The sequence below is a fragment of the Scyliorhinus canicula genome, chromosome 9 (assembly GCF_902713615.1).
Source record: "Scyliorhinus canicula chromosome 9, sScyCan1.1, whole genome shotgun sequence".
Classification (NCBI taxonomy): Eukaryota; Metazoa; Chordata; class Chondrichthyes; order Carcharhiniformes; family Scyliorhinidae; genus Scyliorhinus; species Scyliorhinus canicula.
Window position 1 is genome coordinate 4,325,912 of NC_052154.1, and position 15,204 is coordinate 4,341,115.

The 15,204-nt window shown below is 52.6% G+C and overlaps 1 protein-coding gene across 1 annotated transcript in view; it reads left to right on the forward strand.

Annotated features, from left to right (window-relative positions):
- The window catches only part of cdh16 (cadherin 16, KSP-cadherin), a 114,001-nt gene that overhangs the window by 1,412 nt on the left and 97,385 nt on the right, over positions 1-15,204 (forward strand). The window contains exon 3 of the mRNA XM_038806215.1: positions 10,286-10,384. Within this exon, the coding sequence (XP_038662143.1) occupies positions 10,286-10,384 (99 nt within the window). The remainder of the gene's footprint in view (positions 1-10,285; positions 10,385-15,204) is intronic.

Consider the following 15,204-nt stretch of genomic DNA (forward strand, 5'->3'; position numbering starts at 1 on the left):
AAATACAACATTTGCCTCTCCGTAACCCTCTCAAAAATTCTTCATTGCTCAGGAAATGAAGAGCTTAGCCAGACTAAAAACCCTTTCATCTAATCTCTTCATTTTGTTTCAGTTCTCTTGCTCGCTCTCGATTTCTTACTCTCAGTTTCTCTCCTACTCTCTTTTAGTCCAGTTTACTTTTCATTTCACTCTCACTCGATCTTTTCGTTCTAATTCTCCTTCCTCACTATATTTTCCTTCACCTTTCCTTCGCTACTTGGCATTCGCAGCTTCCTTTCTTCTCTCATCGTCACCCTTTCCACTTCATGTTCTTCGATGTTATTCCTTTTTGTTTGACACTCTTTCCCGAATCCGCATTTCAATTTTTTTTCTTTGCAGCTCCCCGCGCTCCCGGGTTTATTTGTCTTCCTCTGTCTGTCCATCTTCTCTTTCTCTCAAACCTCCATCTGCTGGCCCACCGATCACAATCAATCTCGGTCCTTTTGTCCGCCCAGTACAGTTGGGGGGGCGAATGGAATTCTCAGCCATTGCGATTCACTTTTCCCACCAGCAGCGCACCCTGCCCCCCCCCCCCCCCCCCCCGGCCCTCATCCACCCCCCACCCACTCCCGGATTCCAACCCGCTATCTTTCAGATGGTGGCATTAAATGCAACCCCAGCCTCTCCTCTTAGGTATAAGTTAAAGATTCCAAGGTGACTGTCAGAAGAGGGATAGCAGAGGTCTCCAATATTTATCCCTCAACGAACAACGCTCAACATCAGATGAGCCGGTTGTGATCCCAGTGGTGTTTCTGTGGGATCTTCCGATGCACAAATTGGCCGCCCGTCATTCCCTACGTTACAACCCAGCCTCTCATTGGCTACGATGGGCTTTGGGACATCCTCAGGGTCTGAAAGACACGGGCCTAATTTCTCAGGGCCCGCCCACTGCCGGAAGGAGAACTTGAAGGACAAGTGAAAGGTCAGTTGACGTTGGGTTGGAATTTCCTGAGTGGGGTAGGGAGGGCAGGAACCTCCCGCCCACTGTGTAAAATGCAAATAATTTCCTCCACGTTTCTGACTCACAGAGATACCTGATGGTGGGGTTAAGGTGAAAAGTGGGGCGGTCAGGTCCTGAGGGAGGGCTTGGTGACGGAGCGAGATCCAGTGGTTGGATCTTCTTATTCTCATGGTCTTCATTTCTTAGCCTTCGTTTCTAATTTTAATTCTTGTTTGTGAGCAATAATCTTGAACTATCAACTAGTTTATCTAGTAACCAGGTGATTGCCAGGCACCAGGGAGGTTCCATCTTGGATACCTTGTTCTCAGGAATGATATAATTGGCCTAGGCTAGAGAGAGGAAGAACACCTCGCTCCCAATCATCGGCCACTGCTCCCTGACCAAAAAATCCCTGAAAATGTTACAACTGCTCAGTATTTGTGTAGAGAGTTAATAGGCTGGATTTTAATGGGTGCCATATTCCCTGCCCCCGGAAGGGAGGCTGCCCACCATAAAGCCAGCTGTCTCACAGATATTCAACACTCTGCAGGACGGTAAGTGCCTTCAGTCGAGATCTCCACCCTATCTGGGGAGGAGGTTCTGCGTTAGACAACCACTGGTCAATCCGATTGGCTGGTCACACCAGTTTGGAGCAGTGGCCACAGGTGGGACTACAGGAAATACTGAAGAAGAGAAGGTGATGAAGATGGACTTCACGGTAAGTCCACGGTGTGGGTGGGGGCTGGCTGGCTGATTCAAGTGGGGGGGGGAATAGTGAAGGGGGAGGGTTGGGGGGGGCTGTGCTTCAAAGGCTGGGGGTAGGAGGGCTAAAGGGGGTATGATTTGGGTGGGAGGGGGGCAGGAGAGATGCCTGTAACGGGCACTGGAGACCCCTAAAGGAGCCCCTCCTTCTTGCCCAATACCAGGTGTGCAGTTAAAGCTGCCAGGCTTCCAGCTTGACATTGGGCCTTCTCCTGTTGTGGGTGAAATAGCAGCAGGTGTGGAAAGAGACATTTAAGAGGCCATTAATCGGTCACTTAAGGACCTCAATGGAGCCAAGAGCGAGTGGGCTGCCCCACTCCTCCTCCGCCCATGTAAAATGGGTGACAGGTCGGAGAAATGTGGGCAGGGTCCCACATTCCACATCCCACAAGAGGACCCAGTCTTCAAATGCACCAGGGGGAGAACGTAAAACCCAGCCCAGTGCTTCGGGAGGATGAGACCCTGTTAGAATATTTCTGAGTGTTTTCAGCAGCTGCCGTTTTCTTTTCCGATATCTGCACTACTGTATTCGACTTCTGCTCTGGGGGCATCGATCCAGGCGCAAAGTCCGTCAATGTTACAAGATGAATTTTTTTGCTGAAATTTCTGTTCAAGAGCATCTGCGAATCCATCACGAAGCTGTGTGATCAAGCAGCTTCTTAAAATGTAACATTTTAAAAGAAATTTGTATTAAAATATTCCATGATATGTTTCAGGGAGCTAATTTGGTGCAGTTCCATTAAATGTAGCTGGAAACAGGTTTAACACCAAAACTAAGCATTTTTAGTCGGAGTGTTTAATCAGAGTAACTTGACTTTAAATCGCTGAAAACAGCTTCAACACAATCTCTACAGGTCCATTTGCAGAAGCAAAATACAGAGGGTATTCCGTATTCAAAAGAGCACTGGTGGCAGAATCAGAGTTCATGCCCGCATGCCAGCGGGAGGATGAGGACCCGGCATCTCCTGGCCCACGCAATTCTCTGCCCCTCTAATCCTGTGAGCCGGGAATCACGTTGGTGCGGATTGCAATAGATATGGACAAACGTCCCACCTGCCCACCATTCCCACCAGAGACCCCTAAATAAAGAGACTCCCCCCAGAGACTCTCTAAATATGGGGACCCCCACAGGGATCTCCTAAATAGGAGGACCCCAACTGAGATCCCCAGAATAGGGTAACCCATAGAACACCTGAATAAATCGACCCCCCTCAGACCCCCTAACTAAAGGGACCCCCACAGAGACCCCCTAACTAAAGGGACCCCCCACAGAGACCCCCTAACTAAAAGAATCCTCCCGCAGACTTCCCAGAAAACACAGCTGTGCGCCTTGCTTCATTCGTCTCCCTTCATGGATGAGTAACTCTGAAGTGCTATAACCACAATGTTTACAAGCATCAACCACTTCAAAGAGAGTTAAGTGATTGAGCTCTGCAATCTCTCACCATTTATGATTTGTTTTCATTCTTCCTGCCAAAAGGAACACTTTCACATTTTTCCACATTGTAGTCCATTTACCAGATCTTTGCCCCACTCACTGAACTTACCTATATCTCTTTGTAGCCTCCTTGTGTCTTCTTCACAATTTACTTTTATACCTACCTTTGCATCATCAGCAAATCCCTTCCTCGAAATCCTTTATATAAATTGCAAACAGATCAGGCAGCACGGTGGTGGAGTGGTTAGCACTGCTGCCTCACGGCACTGAGGACCCGGGTTCGATTCCAGCTCGGGTCACTGTCCGTGTGGCGTTTGTACATTCTCCCCGTGTTTGCGTGGATTTCGCCCTCACAACCCAAAAAATTGCAGGTTGGTGTATGGCCATACTAAATTGTCCCTTAATTGGAAAAAGTGAATTGGGCACTCTAAATTTATTTATTTTCAAAAATTGTAAACAGTTGCCACTCATTGCATTTTGCCAGCCTGAAAAAGACTCATTTATGCCTACTCTCTGTTTTCTGTTCGCCAGCCAATCTCCTATCCGTGCCAATCTCCTACCCGCTACACCACAGGCTTCTATTTTCCACAATAACCTTTGTCGTGGCACCTTATCAAATGCCTTGTGGAATTCTAAGAATTCTTAAAAGAACTCCAGTAAATTGGTTGAACATGATTTCCCTTTCACAAAACTATGTTGATTCTGCCTGATTGCCGTGAGCTTATCCAAGTGCCCTGCTATAGCTTCTTTAATAATAGCTTCCGACATGTTCCCTTTGACAGATGTTAGACTAACTGGCCTGCGGTTTTCAACTTTCCGTCTCCCTCCCTTTTCGAATAATGGAGTTGCATTTGCTCGTTTCCGGTCTAATGGGACCTTCTCTGATTCGAGGGAGTTTTGGAAAGTTAAAACCAGTATGTCAACCATCTCATTAGACACCTCTTTTTAACCCCGAGGAAGAAGTCCATCAGGACCTGGGCTCTTGTCAGCCCACAACCCCAGCAATTTACACAGTACAGATTTTATGGTGCCTGCAATTCCCCTGAGTTCCTGTTGTTTCTGGGACATTACTTGTATCCTCTACAGCGAAGACTAAAACAAAATACCTGTTTAGTTCATCTGCATCATTTGTTTTCCATTATCAAATCTCCAGATTCACTTTCCATGGGATCAACGCTCACTTTGTTAACCCTTTTCTTTTTGAAATATTTATAAAACCTCTATCGGTTTTTATATTTCTGACTAGCTTTCTCTCATACTCGAATCCATCCCCCCCCTCCGATTAGTCTTTTAATCATCCTTTGCTGTTCCTTATACTTTGCCCAATCTTTTGACCTCCTACCTGTCTCTGCACAATTATATGTTTTTTCTTTACGTTTGATCCTTTGTTTAATCTTTCTAGTTGGTGTCTCTGTCCCTTGGACTTTTTCTTACTCTTTAGAATGTATCTATTCTGTGAATTCTGAAATATCCCCTTAAATGTTTGCCACTGCATCTCTATTGACCTATCCCTTAACCTGATTTACCTTTACATTTTAGCAAGCTCTGCCTTCATGCCCTTGGAACTTCCCTTATTTAAATTTCAAAACATAGGGCCGGATTCTCCAATAATGGGGCTATGTCCCCACGCCCGTGTAAAAACGCACGCGGATCACTCTGGACTTAGCTGGAGAAAGTCCAGGGTGATTCTCCGATTTGCAGGGGGCTCCTTGCTGCTCCGGCTGCCGATACGGGGCCCTGCACCTCCGGCCGGGGGTCCCGGCATGCGCACAGCGGCCCTGCGCGACATGGCCGACTCACACCGCGGAGCGACAGCAAAAAGATAGGCTGCCCCCCCCCCCCCAGACTGCGCCCGCCCGCAGATCGGTGGCCCCCCGATCAATAGCCTGGCTGTCCTGGAGACCACTTGCCTGGTGAATGATCCCCCCGCCCCCCCCCCCCACCAAGACGGCCACGGACTGAGTCTGCAGCCGCCAAGCTGAGTGCCCGCTGGGTGGAGCCATGAGAGAACCACGGCGGCAGGAACTTGGCCAGCTGCACTGGGAGAATCGCTGTGGGGGCCTTTTACAATGGCCCCCGGCCAGCGGCTCATCGACCGCGCATGCCCGATTGCCGGCCATTATCAGGGGACCGGAGAATCGCGGGAGCGGCGTCGGACCCGATCTTGGGTTAGACGCCCATTCTCCGTCCCCGCGCCGATCGCGATTTCGGCACAGAGGCTCGGAGTATCCTGCCCATTGTCTCTAACCCGAAGGCTGGGAGTATCCGGCCCATTGTCACTAACCCGGAGGCTGGGAGTATCCGGCCCATTGTCACTAACCCGGAGGCTGGGAGTATCCGGCCCATTGTCTCTAACCCGGAGACTCGGAGTATCCTGCCCATTGTCTCTAACCCAGAGACTCGGAGTATCCTGCCCATTGTCTCTAACCCGGAGGCTGGGAGTATCCGGCCCATTGTCTCTAACCCGGAGGCTGGGAGTATCCTGCCCATTGTCTCTAACCCGGAGGCTGGGAGTATCCTGCCCATTGTCTCTAACCCGGAGGCTGGGAGTATCCTGCCCATTGTCTCTAACCCGGAGACTGGGAGGGTCCTGCCCATTGTCTCTAACCCGGAGGCTGGGAGTATCCGGCCCATTGTCTCTAACCCGGAGACTCGGAGTATCCTGCCCATTATCTCTAACCCAGAGGCTGGGAGTATCCTGCCCATTGTCTCTAACCCGGAGGCTGGGAGTATCCTGCCCATTGTCACTAACCCGGAGGCTCGGAGTATCCTGCCCATTGCCTCTAACCCGGAGGCTGGGAGTATCCTGCCCATTGTCACTAACCCGGAGGCTGGGAGTATCCGGCCCATTGTCTCTAACCCGGAGGCTGGGAGTATCCTGCCCATTGTCTCTAACCCGGAGGCTGGGAGTATCCTGCCCATTGTCTCTAACCCGGAGGCTGGGAGGCTCGGAGTATCCTGCCCATTGTCACTAACCCGGAGGCTGGGAGTATCCGGCCCATTGTCTCTAACCCGGAGGCTGGGAGTATCCGGCCCATTGTCTCTAACCCGGAGGCTGGGAGTATCCTGCCCATTGTCTCTAACCCGGAGGCTGGGAGTATCCTGCCCATTGTCTCTAACCCGGAGACTCGGAGTATCCTGCCCATTGTCTCTAACCCAGAGACTCGGAGTATCCGGCCCATTGTCACTAACCCGGAGGCTGGGAGTATCCGGCCCATTGTCTCTAACCCGGAGGCTGGGAGTATCCGGCCCATTGTCTCTAACCCGGAGACTCGGAGGCTGGGAGTATCCGGCCCATTGTCTCTAACCCGGAGGCTGGGAGTATCCGGCCCATTGTCTCTAACCCGGAGGCCCGGAGTATCCTGCCCATTGTCTCTAACCCGGAGACTCGGAGTATCCTGCCCATTGTCTCTAACCCGGAGGCCCGGAGTATCCTGCCCATTGTCTCTAACCCGGAGGCTGGGAGTATCCTGCCCATTGTCTCTAACCCGGAGACTGGGAGGGTCCTGCCCATTGTCACTAACCCGGAGGCTGGGAGTATCCTGCCCATTGTCTCTAACCCGGAGGCTGGGAGTATCCGGCCCATTGTCTCTAACCCGGAGACTCGGAGGCTGGGAGTATCCGGCCCATTGTCTCTAACCCGGAGACTCGGAGGCTGGGAGTATCCGGCCCATTGTCTCTAACCCGGAGGCTGGGAGTATCCGGCCCATTGTCTCTAACCCGGAGACTCGGAGGCTGGGAGTATCCGGCCCATTGTCTCTAACCCGGAGGCTGGGAGTATCCTGCCCATTGTCTCTAACCCGGAGGCTGGGAGTATCCGGCCCATTGTCTCTAACCCGGAGGCTGGGAGTATCCGGCCCATTGTCTCTAACCCGGAGGCTGGGAGTATCCGGCCCATTGTCTCTAACCCGGAGACTCGGAGTATCCTGCCCATTGTCTCTAACCCGGAAGCTCGGAGTATCCTGCCCATTGTCTCTAACCCGGAGGCTGGGAGTATCCGGCCCATTGTCTCTAACCCGGAGACTCGGAGGCTGGGAGTATCCGGCCCATTGTCTCTAACCCGGAGGCCCAGAGTATCTTGCCCATTGTCTCTAACCCGGAGGCTGGGAGTATCCTGCCCATTGTCTCTAACCCGGAGGCTGGGAGGCTGGGAGTATCCTGCCCACTGTCTCTAACCCGGATACTCGGAGTATCCTGCCCACTGTCTCTAACCCGGATACTCGGAGTATCCGGCCCATTGTCTCTAACCCGGAGACTCGGAGTATCCTGCCCATTGTCTCTAACCCACTCTTCTCTCTATCAAACTGAATGTAAAACTCAAACATATTATGATTGCTGCTACCCGGAGGTAGCTTCAACATCAGATCATCTATTACTCTCTACACCATACCAGATCATCACCATCAGATCATCTATTACTCTCTACACCATACCAGATCATCACCATCAGATTATCTATTACTCTCTACACCATACCAGATCTAGTATAACTCGGTCTCTGGTTGGCGCTAGAATGGGCTGTTCTAAGTAAACTGTCCCAAAACATTCAATGAACTCCTCATCTGTACGACCTTAGCACATCTGGTTTTTTGAGTCTATATGTAGGTTAAAATCCGCCAGGATTATCTCCGTGCTTTTCTGACAAATTCCCATTATTTCTTCCTTTATAAACGACACAACCGCGTGGATACTGTTCGGGGCCTGTACACGACTCCCACTTATTGGCGGGATTCTCCCGCACTTGGCGGGATGGTCCGACGCCGGTGCCAAGAACGGTGCGAACCACCCAAAAGTTGCGGAATCCTCCACACTTCCGGGGGCTAGGCCGGAGAGGTTGGTGCCGTGCCAACCGGGGCCGAAGGGTTGTCGTGGTCCCACGCATGCCCAGAACCGCCAGCGTGTTTCCTGCGCATGCGCAGGGGGTTTGTTCTCCGTGCCGGCCATAGCGGAGCCCTACAGAGGCCGGCGCGGACGGAAGGAGGGCCCCCACAGCACAGGCCTGCCCGCAGATCGGTGGGCCCCGATCGCGGGCCCGGCCACCGTTTGGGATCCCCCGGGGCCAGATCCCCCTGTGCCACCCTGAGGACTCCACTAGACTCCCTCCCAGCAAGGCCCCGCCGTGTGGCACCATGTCCATTTCACACCAGCGGGACTGGCCGAAAACGGGCGGCTGCTAGGCCCACTGGGGCCCGGAGGATTGCCGGGTGGGGTGGGGGGGGGGGGGGGGGGGGGGGGGGGGGGGGGGGGGGGGGGGGGTGGGGGGGGTGGGGCTGCAACGGCCCCCGACCAGCGCGGCGTGATCCCCGCCCCCGCCCGAAAACCGGCGCCGGAGAATTCGGCAGCCGGCGTCGGAGCAGCAGGGTGGGATTCACGCTGCCCCCCCCCCCCGGCAATTCTCCGACCCCGGCAGTGGGGGGGGTCGGAGAATCCCACCCATTACCTTTACCCTTTCTTATCTCTATCCAAACCGTTTCCACATACTGGACAGGAGCCGCAGGGAACAGTGTCTATTCCCCCTAACTGTACCATCCCCTCACAATGCCACACCCCTTTTCATTCCCCCACTTGAACAGTCTCCAATACTATGGTCAGCCTGTGCATCTGCCCTGCTCTCTTTGTTCTCACCCACACGGATAGCAAATACCTCGAGTGACCCCTCCTCCACCGTACCCTGGATCCACATACCTGCCTGACTCACAGCCTCCTGTCCTCTGACCATTGACCAACTCAAAACCACTTCTTAATTAAGGAGCCTGACTGTGTGCAGGATCAAAGTGTCCAAATAATATTCCCCCATCCTACATCTGTGGGTCCAATGTCTGCGCCCATATTCCCATCTCAATCGAACCTTGTTTGTATGTTTAATTAATGAAAGTTTCATGTAAATAATTCACCTTTTTTTAAACTAATTAATTAAAAACAGCTTTGTAATGATATGTATAGTATCAGTGTAGGAAAGGGTTAACATCTGGAACTATGTGTAAATGAAACACTAGATGGCGGTAGTAATTCTCTGTATATAAGACAGCATCTCTAGGAATTCTGGGAGAAGCTGAAGAGAAGCTGATGAGAGCAGGGGGCGGCACGGTAGCACAGTGGTTAGCACTGTGGCTTCACAGCGCCAGGGTCCCAGGTTCGATTCCCCGCTTGGGTCACTGTCTGTGCGGAGTCTGCACGTTCTCCCCGTGTCTGCGTGGTTTTCCTCCGGGTGCTCCGCTTTCCTCCCACAGCCCAAAGACGTGCAGGTTAGGTGGATTGGCCATGATAAATTTCCCTTAGTGACCAAAAAGGTTAGGAGGGGTTATTGGGTTACGGGGGATAGGGTTGGAAGCGAGGGCTTAATGGTTCGGTGCAGACTTGATGGGCCGAATGGCCTCCTTCTGCACTGTATGTTCTATGTTCAGAGTAAGAATTGAATGTAGAGATATAGCACAAGGTCAAGTCATAGTGTAGTATAATAGTTAAATAGAATATTGATTACTGTACCACAGATTCAGTATCGTTAGTTTAATATCTGTAACTCAGTAGTGTGTGCGAACTTCATTTAGTTAGTAGTGTATAATAAATTTGTTTTGATTCAAACTTCTTATTTTTATATTCCTTGTCAACACTACATATCTGGCTATCTTGGAGGAAAAGGCAAGGAATATAACAAGCTTCCCCTTTCCTCCCTTCCACTTTTGCCGAATTCTCAAATCCCCATTCCGTTTATGCTTTGTTCTGTGTTTATGATCTTTGCTTTCTCTCTATGTACATAATCAATGCATCTCAGAAGATCTGTATTAGATCTGTGCAGACTTGAGGGACTGAATCGGTTCCTTCTGCACTGTAGGGATTCTGTGAAATCTCCTCTCGACCTTCCCTGCCCCAAGCAGAACAATCCCAGCTTCACCAGTCTCTCCTCACCCCTGGCAAACTTCCTCCGCATCCTCTCCAAGACTTTGACATGTCTCCTCAGGTGTGGAGCTACGATAGGATCCAATATTCCAGCTGATGCCAAACCAGTTTGCTTTTGTAAGACTTTAGCATAGATCTCTTGCTTTTGTATTCTGTGTGTCTGTTCGTCACATCTACAAATAATTCTTCAAACATTTGCCTCTGAACAGATTGGTGCTCTGTTATCCACTCTCAGCATTCTGTCCACAGCCAAGGTGGTGACGGTGCCCGAGAATTATGTTGGTGAATTTCCTTGGTACCTATCAAGGGTAAGACTCTAGTTTGAAAGATTAATTATCCGAGACCTCTGAAAGACGACCACACCCCCACGCCATAAACCTCGGCCCTATCCCCGTAACTACACAGAAACTGCACATCCCTGGAAACTAGGCAGCAATTTTTTGTGGCCGATTCAGCTAAGCAGCACAACTTTGAACTGTGGGAAGAAACTGAAGCACGCGGAGGAAACGCATGCAGACAGGGGGAGAGCGTGCAGACTCCGCACTGACAGTCACCCGAGGCGGGAATTCAACCCAGTTCCCTGGAGCTGTGAGGCAGCACTGCTAACCACTGTGCCACCATGCTGTCTTCCTGAGCACACAATCTGGACAGTACTGCATCATTGAGTGCAGTACTGAGGGAGTGCTGCACTGTCAGAGGGTCAGTACTGAGGGAGTGCCGCACTGTCAGAGGGTCAGTACTGAGGGAGTGCTGCACTGTCAGAGGGTCAGTACTGAGGGAGTGCTGCACTGTCAGAGGGTCAGTACTGAGGGAGTGCCGCACTGTCAGAGGGTCAGTACTGAGGGAGTGCTGCACTGTCAGAGGGTCAGTACTGAGGGAGTGCTGCACTGTCAGAGGGTCAGTACTGAGGGAGTGCTGCACTGTCAGAGTGTCAGTACTGAGGGAGTGCCGCACTGTCAGAGGGTCAGTACTGAGGGTGCTGCACTGTCAGAGGGTCAGTACTGATGGAGTGCCGCACTGTCAGAGGGTCAGTACTGAGGGAGTGCTGCACTGTCAGAGGGTCAGTACTGAGGGAGCGCTGCATTGTCAGAGGGTCAGTACTGAGGGAGTGCCGCACTGCCAGAGGGTCAGTACTGAGGGAGTGCTGCACTGTCAGAGGGTCAGTACTGAGGGAGTGCTGCACTGTCAGAGGGTCAGTCCTGAGGGAGTGTTGCACTGTCAGAGGGTCAGTACTGAGAGAGTGCCGCACTGTCACAGGGTCAGTACTGAGGGAGTGCTGCACTTTCAGAGGGTCAGTACTGAGGGAGTGCCGCACTGTCCAGAGGGTCAGTACTGAGGGAGTGCTTGCACTGTCAGAGGGTCAGTACTGAGGGAGTGTTGCACTTTCAGAGGGTCAGTACTGAGGGAGTGCTGCACGTCAGAGGGTCAGTACTGAGGGAGTGCTGCACTGTCAGAGGGTCAGTACTGAGGGAGTGTTGCACTGTAAGAGGGTCAGTACTGAGGGAGTGCCGCACTGTCGAGGGTCAGTACTGAGGGAGGTGCCCGCACTGTCAGAGGGTCGTATTGAGGGAGTGCCGCACAGTCAGAGGGTCAGTACTGAGGGAGTGCCGCACTGTCAGAGGGTCAGTACTGAGGGAGTGCCGCACTGTCAGAGGGTCAGTACTGAGGGAGTGCTGCACTGTCAGAGGGTCAGTATTGAGGGAGTGCCGCACTGTCAGAGGGTCAGTACTGAGGGAGTGCTGCACTGTCAGAGGGTCAGTACTGAGGGAGTGCCGCACTCTCAGAGGGTCAGTACTGAGGGAGTGCCGCACTGTCAGAGGGTCAGTACTGAGGGAGTGCTGCACTGTCAGAGGGTCAGTACTGAGGGAGTGCCGCACTGTCAGAGGGTCAGTACTGAGGGAGTGCTGCACTGTCAGAGGGTCAGTACTGAGGGATGCGGCACTGTCAGAGGGTCAGTACTGAGGGAGTGCTGCACTCTCAGAGGGTCAGTACTGAGGGAGTGCCGCACTGTCAGAGGGCCAGTACTGAGGGAGTGCTGCACTGTCAGAGGGTCAGTACTGAGGGAGTGTTGCACTTTCAGAGGGTCAGTACTGAGAGGGAGTGCTGCACTGTCAGAGGGTCAGTACTGAGGGAGTGCTGCACTGTCAGAGGGTCAGTACTGAGGGAGTGTTGGCCTGGAAGAGGGTCAGTACTGAGGGAGTGCCGCACTGTCAGAGGGTCAGTACTGAGGGAGTGCCGCACTGTCAGGGTCAGTATTGAGGGAGTGCCGCACAGTCAGAGGTGTCAGTACTGAGGGAGTGCCGCACTGTCGGAGGGGTCAGTACTGAGGGAGTGCCGCACTGGTCAGAGGGTCAGTACTGAGGGAGTGCTGCACTGTCAGAGGGTCAGTATTGAGGGAGTGCCGCTACTGTCAGAGGGTCATTACTGAGGGAGTGCTGCACTGTCAGAGGGGTCAGTACTGAGGGAGTGCCGCACTCTCAGAGGGTCAGTACTGAGGGAGTGCCGCACTGTCAGAGGGTCAGTGCTGAGGGGAGTGCCACCTGTCAGAGGGGTCAGTACTGAGAGAGTGCTGCACTGTCAGAGGGTCAGTACTGAGGGAGTGCTGCACTGTCAGAGGGTCAGTACTGAGGGAATGCGGCACTGTCAGAGGGTCAGTACTGAGGAAGTGCTGCGCTCTCAGAGGGTCAGTACTGAGGGAGTGCCGCACTGTCAGAGGGTCAGTACTGAGGGAGTGCTGCACTGTCAGAGGGTCAGTACTGAGGGAGTCCCGCACTGTCAGAGGGTCAGTACTGAGGGAGTGCTGCGCTGTCAGAGGGTCAGTACTGAGGGAGTGCTGCACTGTCAGAGGGTCAGTACTGAGGGATGCTGCGCTGTCAGAGGGTCAGTACTGAGGGAGTGCCGCACTGTCAGAGGGTCAGTACTGAGGGAGTGCCGCACTGTCAGAGGGTCAGTACTGAGGGAGTGCTGCACTCTCAGAGGGTCAGTACTGAGGGAGTGCTGCACTGTCAGAGGGTCAGTACTGAGGGAGTGCTGCACTCTCAGAGGGTCATACTGAGGGAGTGCTGCTCTGTCAGAGGGTCAGTACTGAGGGAGTGCTGCAACTGTCAGAGGGTCAGTACTGAGGGAGTGCTGCATTGTCAGAGGGTCAGTACTGAGGGGCGTGCTGCACTGTCAGAGGGTCAGTACTGAGGGAGTGCTGCACTGTCAGAGGGTCAGTACTGAGGGAGTGCTGCACTGTCAGAGGGTCAGTACTGAGGGAGTGCCGCACTGTCAGAGGGTCAGTACTGAGGGAGTGCCGCACTGTCAGAGGGTCAGTACTGAGGGAGTGCTGCACTGTCAGAGGGTCAGTACTGAGGGAGTGCTGCACTGTCAGAGGGTCAGTACTGAGGGAGTGCCGCACTGTCAGAGGGTCATACTGAGGGAGTGCCGCACTGTCAGAGGGTCAGTACTGAGGGAGTGCTGCACTGTCAGAGGGTCAGTACTGAGGGAGTGCTGCACTTCAGAGGGTCAGTACTGAAGGAGTGCTGCACTGACAGGTCAAAAGTGGGATGTTCACTGATGACTGCACAATGCTCAGCACGATTCATGACTGCTCAGATACTGAAGCAGTCCATGTCCAAATGCAGCAAGACCTGGACATATCCAGGTTTGGGCTGACAAGTGGCAAGTTTCATTCACGCCACACAGGTGCCAGGCAATGACCATCTCCTACAAGAGAGGATCTAACCATCGCCCCTTGACATTCAATGGCATTACCATCGCCAAATCCCCCACAGTCAAGATCCTGGGGGTTACCATTGATCAGAAACTGAACTGGACCCAGCCACATTAATACTGTGGCTACCAGGGAAGGTCAAAGGTGAGGAATCCTACGGTGGGTAACTCACTTCATGACCCTCCAAAGCCTGTCCACCATCTACAAGCCACAAGTCAGGATGGTGGATGGAATACTCTCCACTTGCCTGGATGAGTGCAGCTCCAACAACACTCAAGAATCTTAACACAATCCAGGACAAAGCAGCCCCAACTTGATTGCTGCCCCTTCCACACACATTCACTCCCTCCACCACCAATGAACATTGGCAGCCGTGTGCACCATCTACAAGATGCACTGCAGGAACTCACCAAGGTTCCTTCGACAACACCTTCCAAACCCATGACGACCACTACCATCTAGAGGGACAAGGGCAGCAGATACCTGGGAACCCCACCACCTGAAGGTTCCCCTCCAAGTCACTCACCGCCCTGACTGGGAAATATATCCCCGTTCCTTCACTGTCACTGGGGCAACAGCCTGGAACTCCCACCCTAACAGCACAGTAGGTGTACCTGCGCAAAAAAGAACAAAGAACAAAGAAAATTACAGCACAGGAACAGGCCCTTCGGCCCTCCCAGCCTGCGCCGATCCAGATCCTCTATCTAAAACTGTCGCCTATTTTCTAAGGATCTGTATCCCTCTGTTCCCCGCCCATTCATGTATCTGTCGATACATCTTAAATGATGCTAGCGTGCCCGCCTCTACCACCTCCGCCGGCAATGCGTTCCAGGCACCCACCACCCTCTGCGTAAAAAACTTCCCACGCACATCTCCCTTAAACTTTCCCCCTCTCACCTTGAAATCGTGACCCCTTGTAATTGACACCCCCACTCCTGGAAAAAGTTTGTTGCTATCCACCCTGTCCATACCTCTCATAATTTTGCAGACCTCAATCAGGTCCCCCCTCACCCTCCGTCTTTCCAACAAAAACAATCCTAATCTACTCAACCTTTCTTCATAGCCAGCACCCTCCATATCAGGCAACATCCTGGTGAACCTCCTCTGCACCCGCTCTAAAGCATCCACATCCTTCTGGTAATGTGGCGACCAGAACTGCACGCAGTATTCCAAATGTGGCCTAACCAAAGTCCTATACAACTGTAACATGACCTGCCGACTCTTGTACTCAATACCCCGTCCAATGAAGGCAAGCATGCTGTATGCCTTCTTGACCACTCTCTCGACCTGCCTTGCCACCTTCAGGGTACAATGGACCTGAACTCCCAGATCTCTCTGTACATCAATTTTCCCCAGGACTCTTCCATGGATCGTATAGTCCGCTCTTGAATTGGATCTTCCAAAATGCGTCAC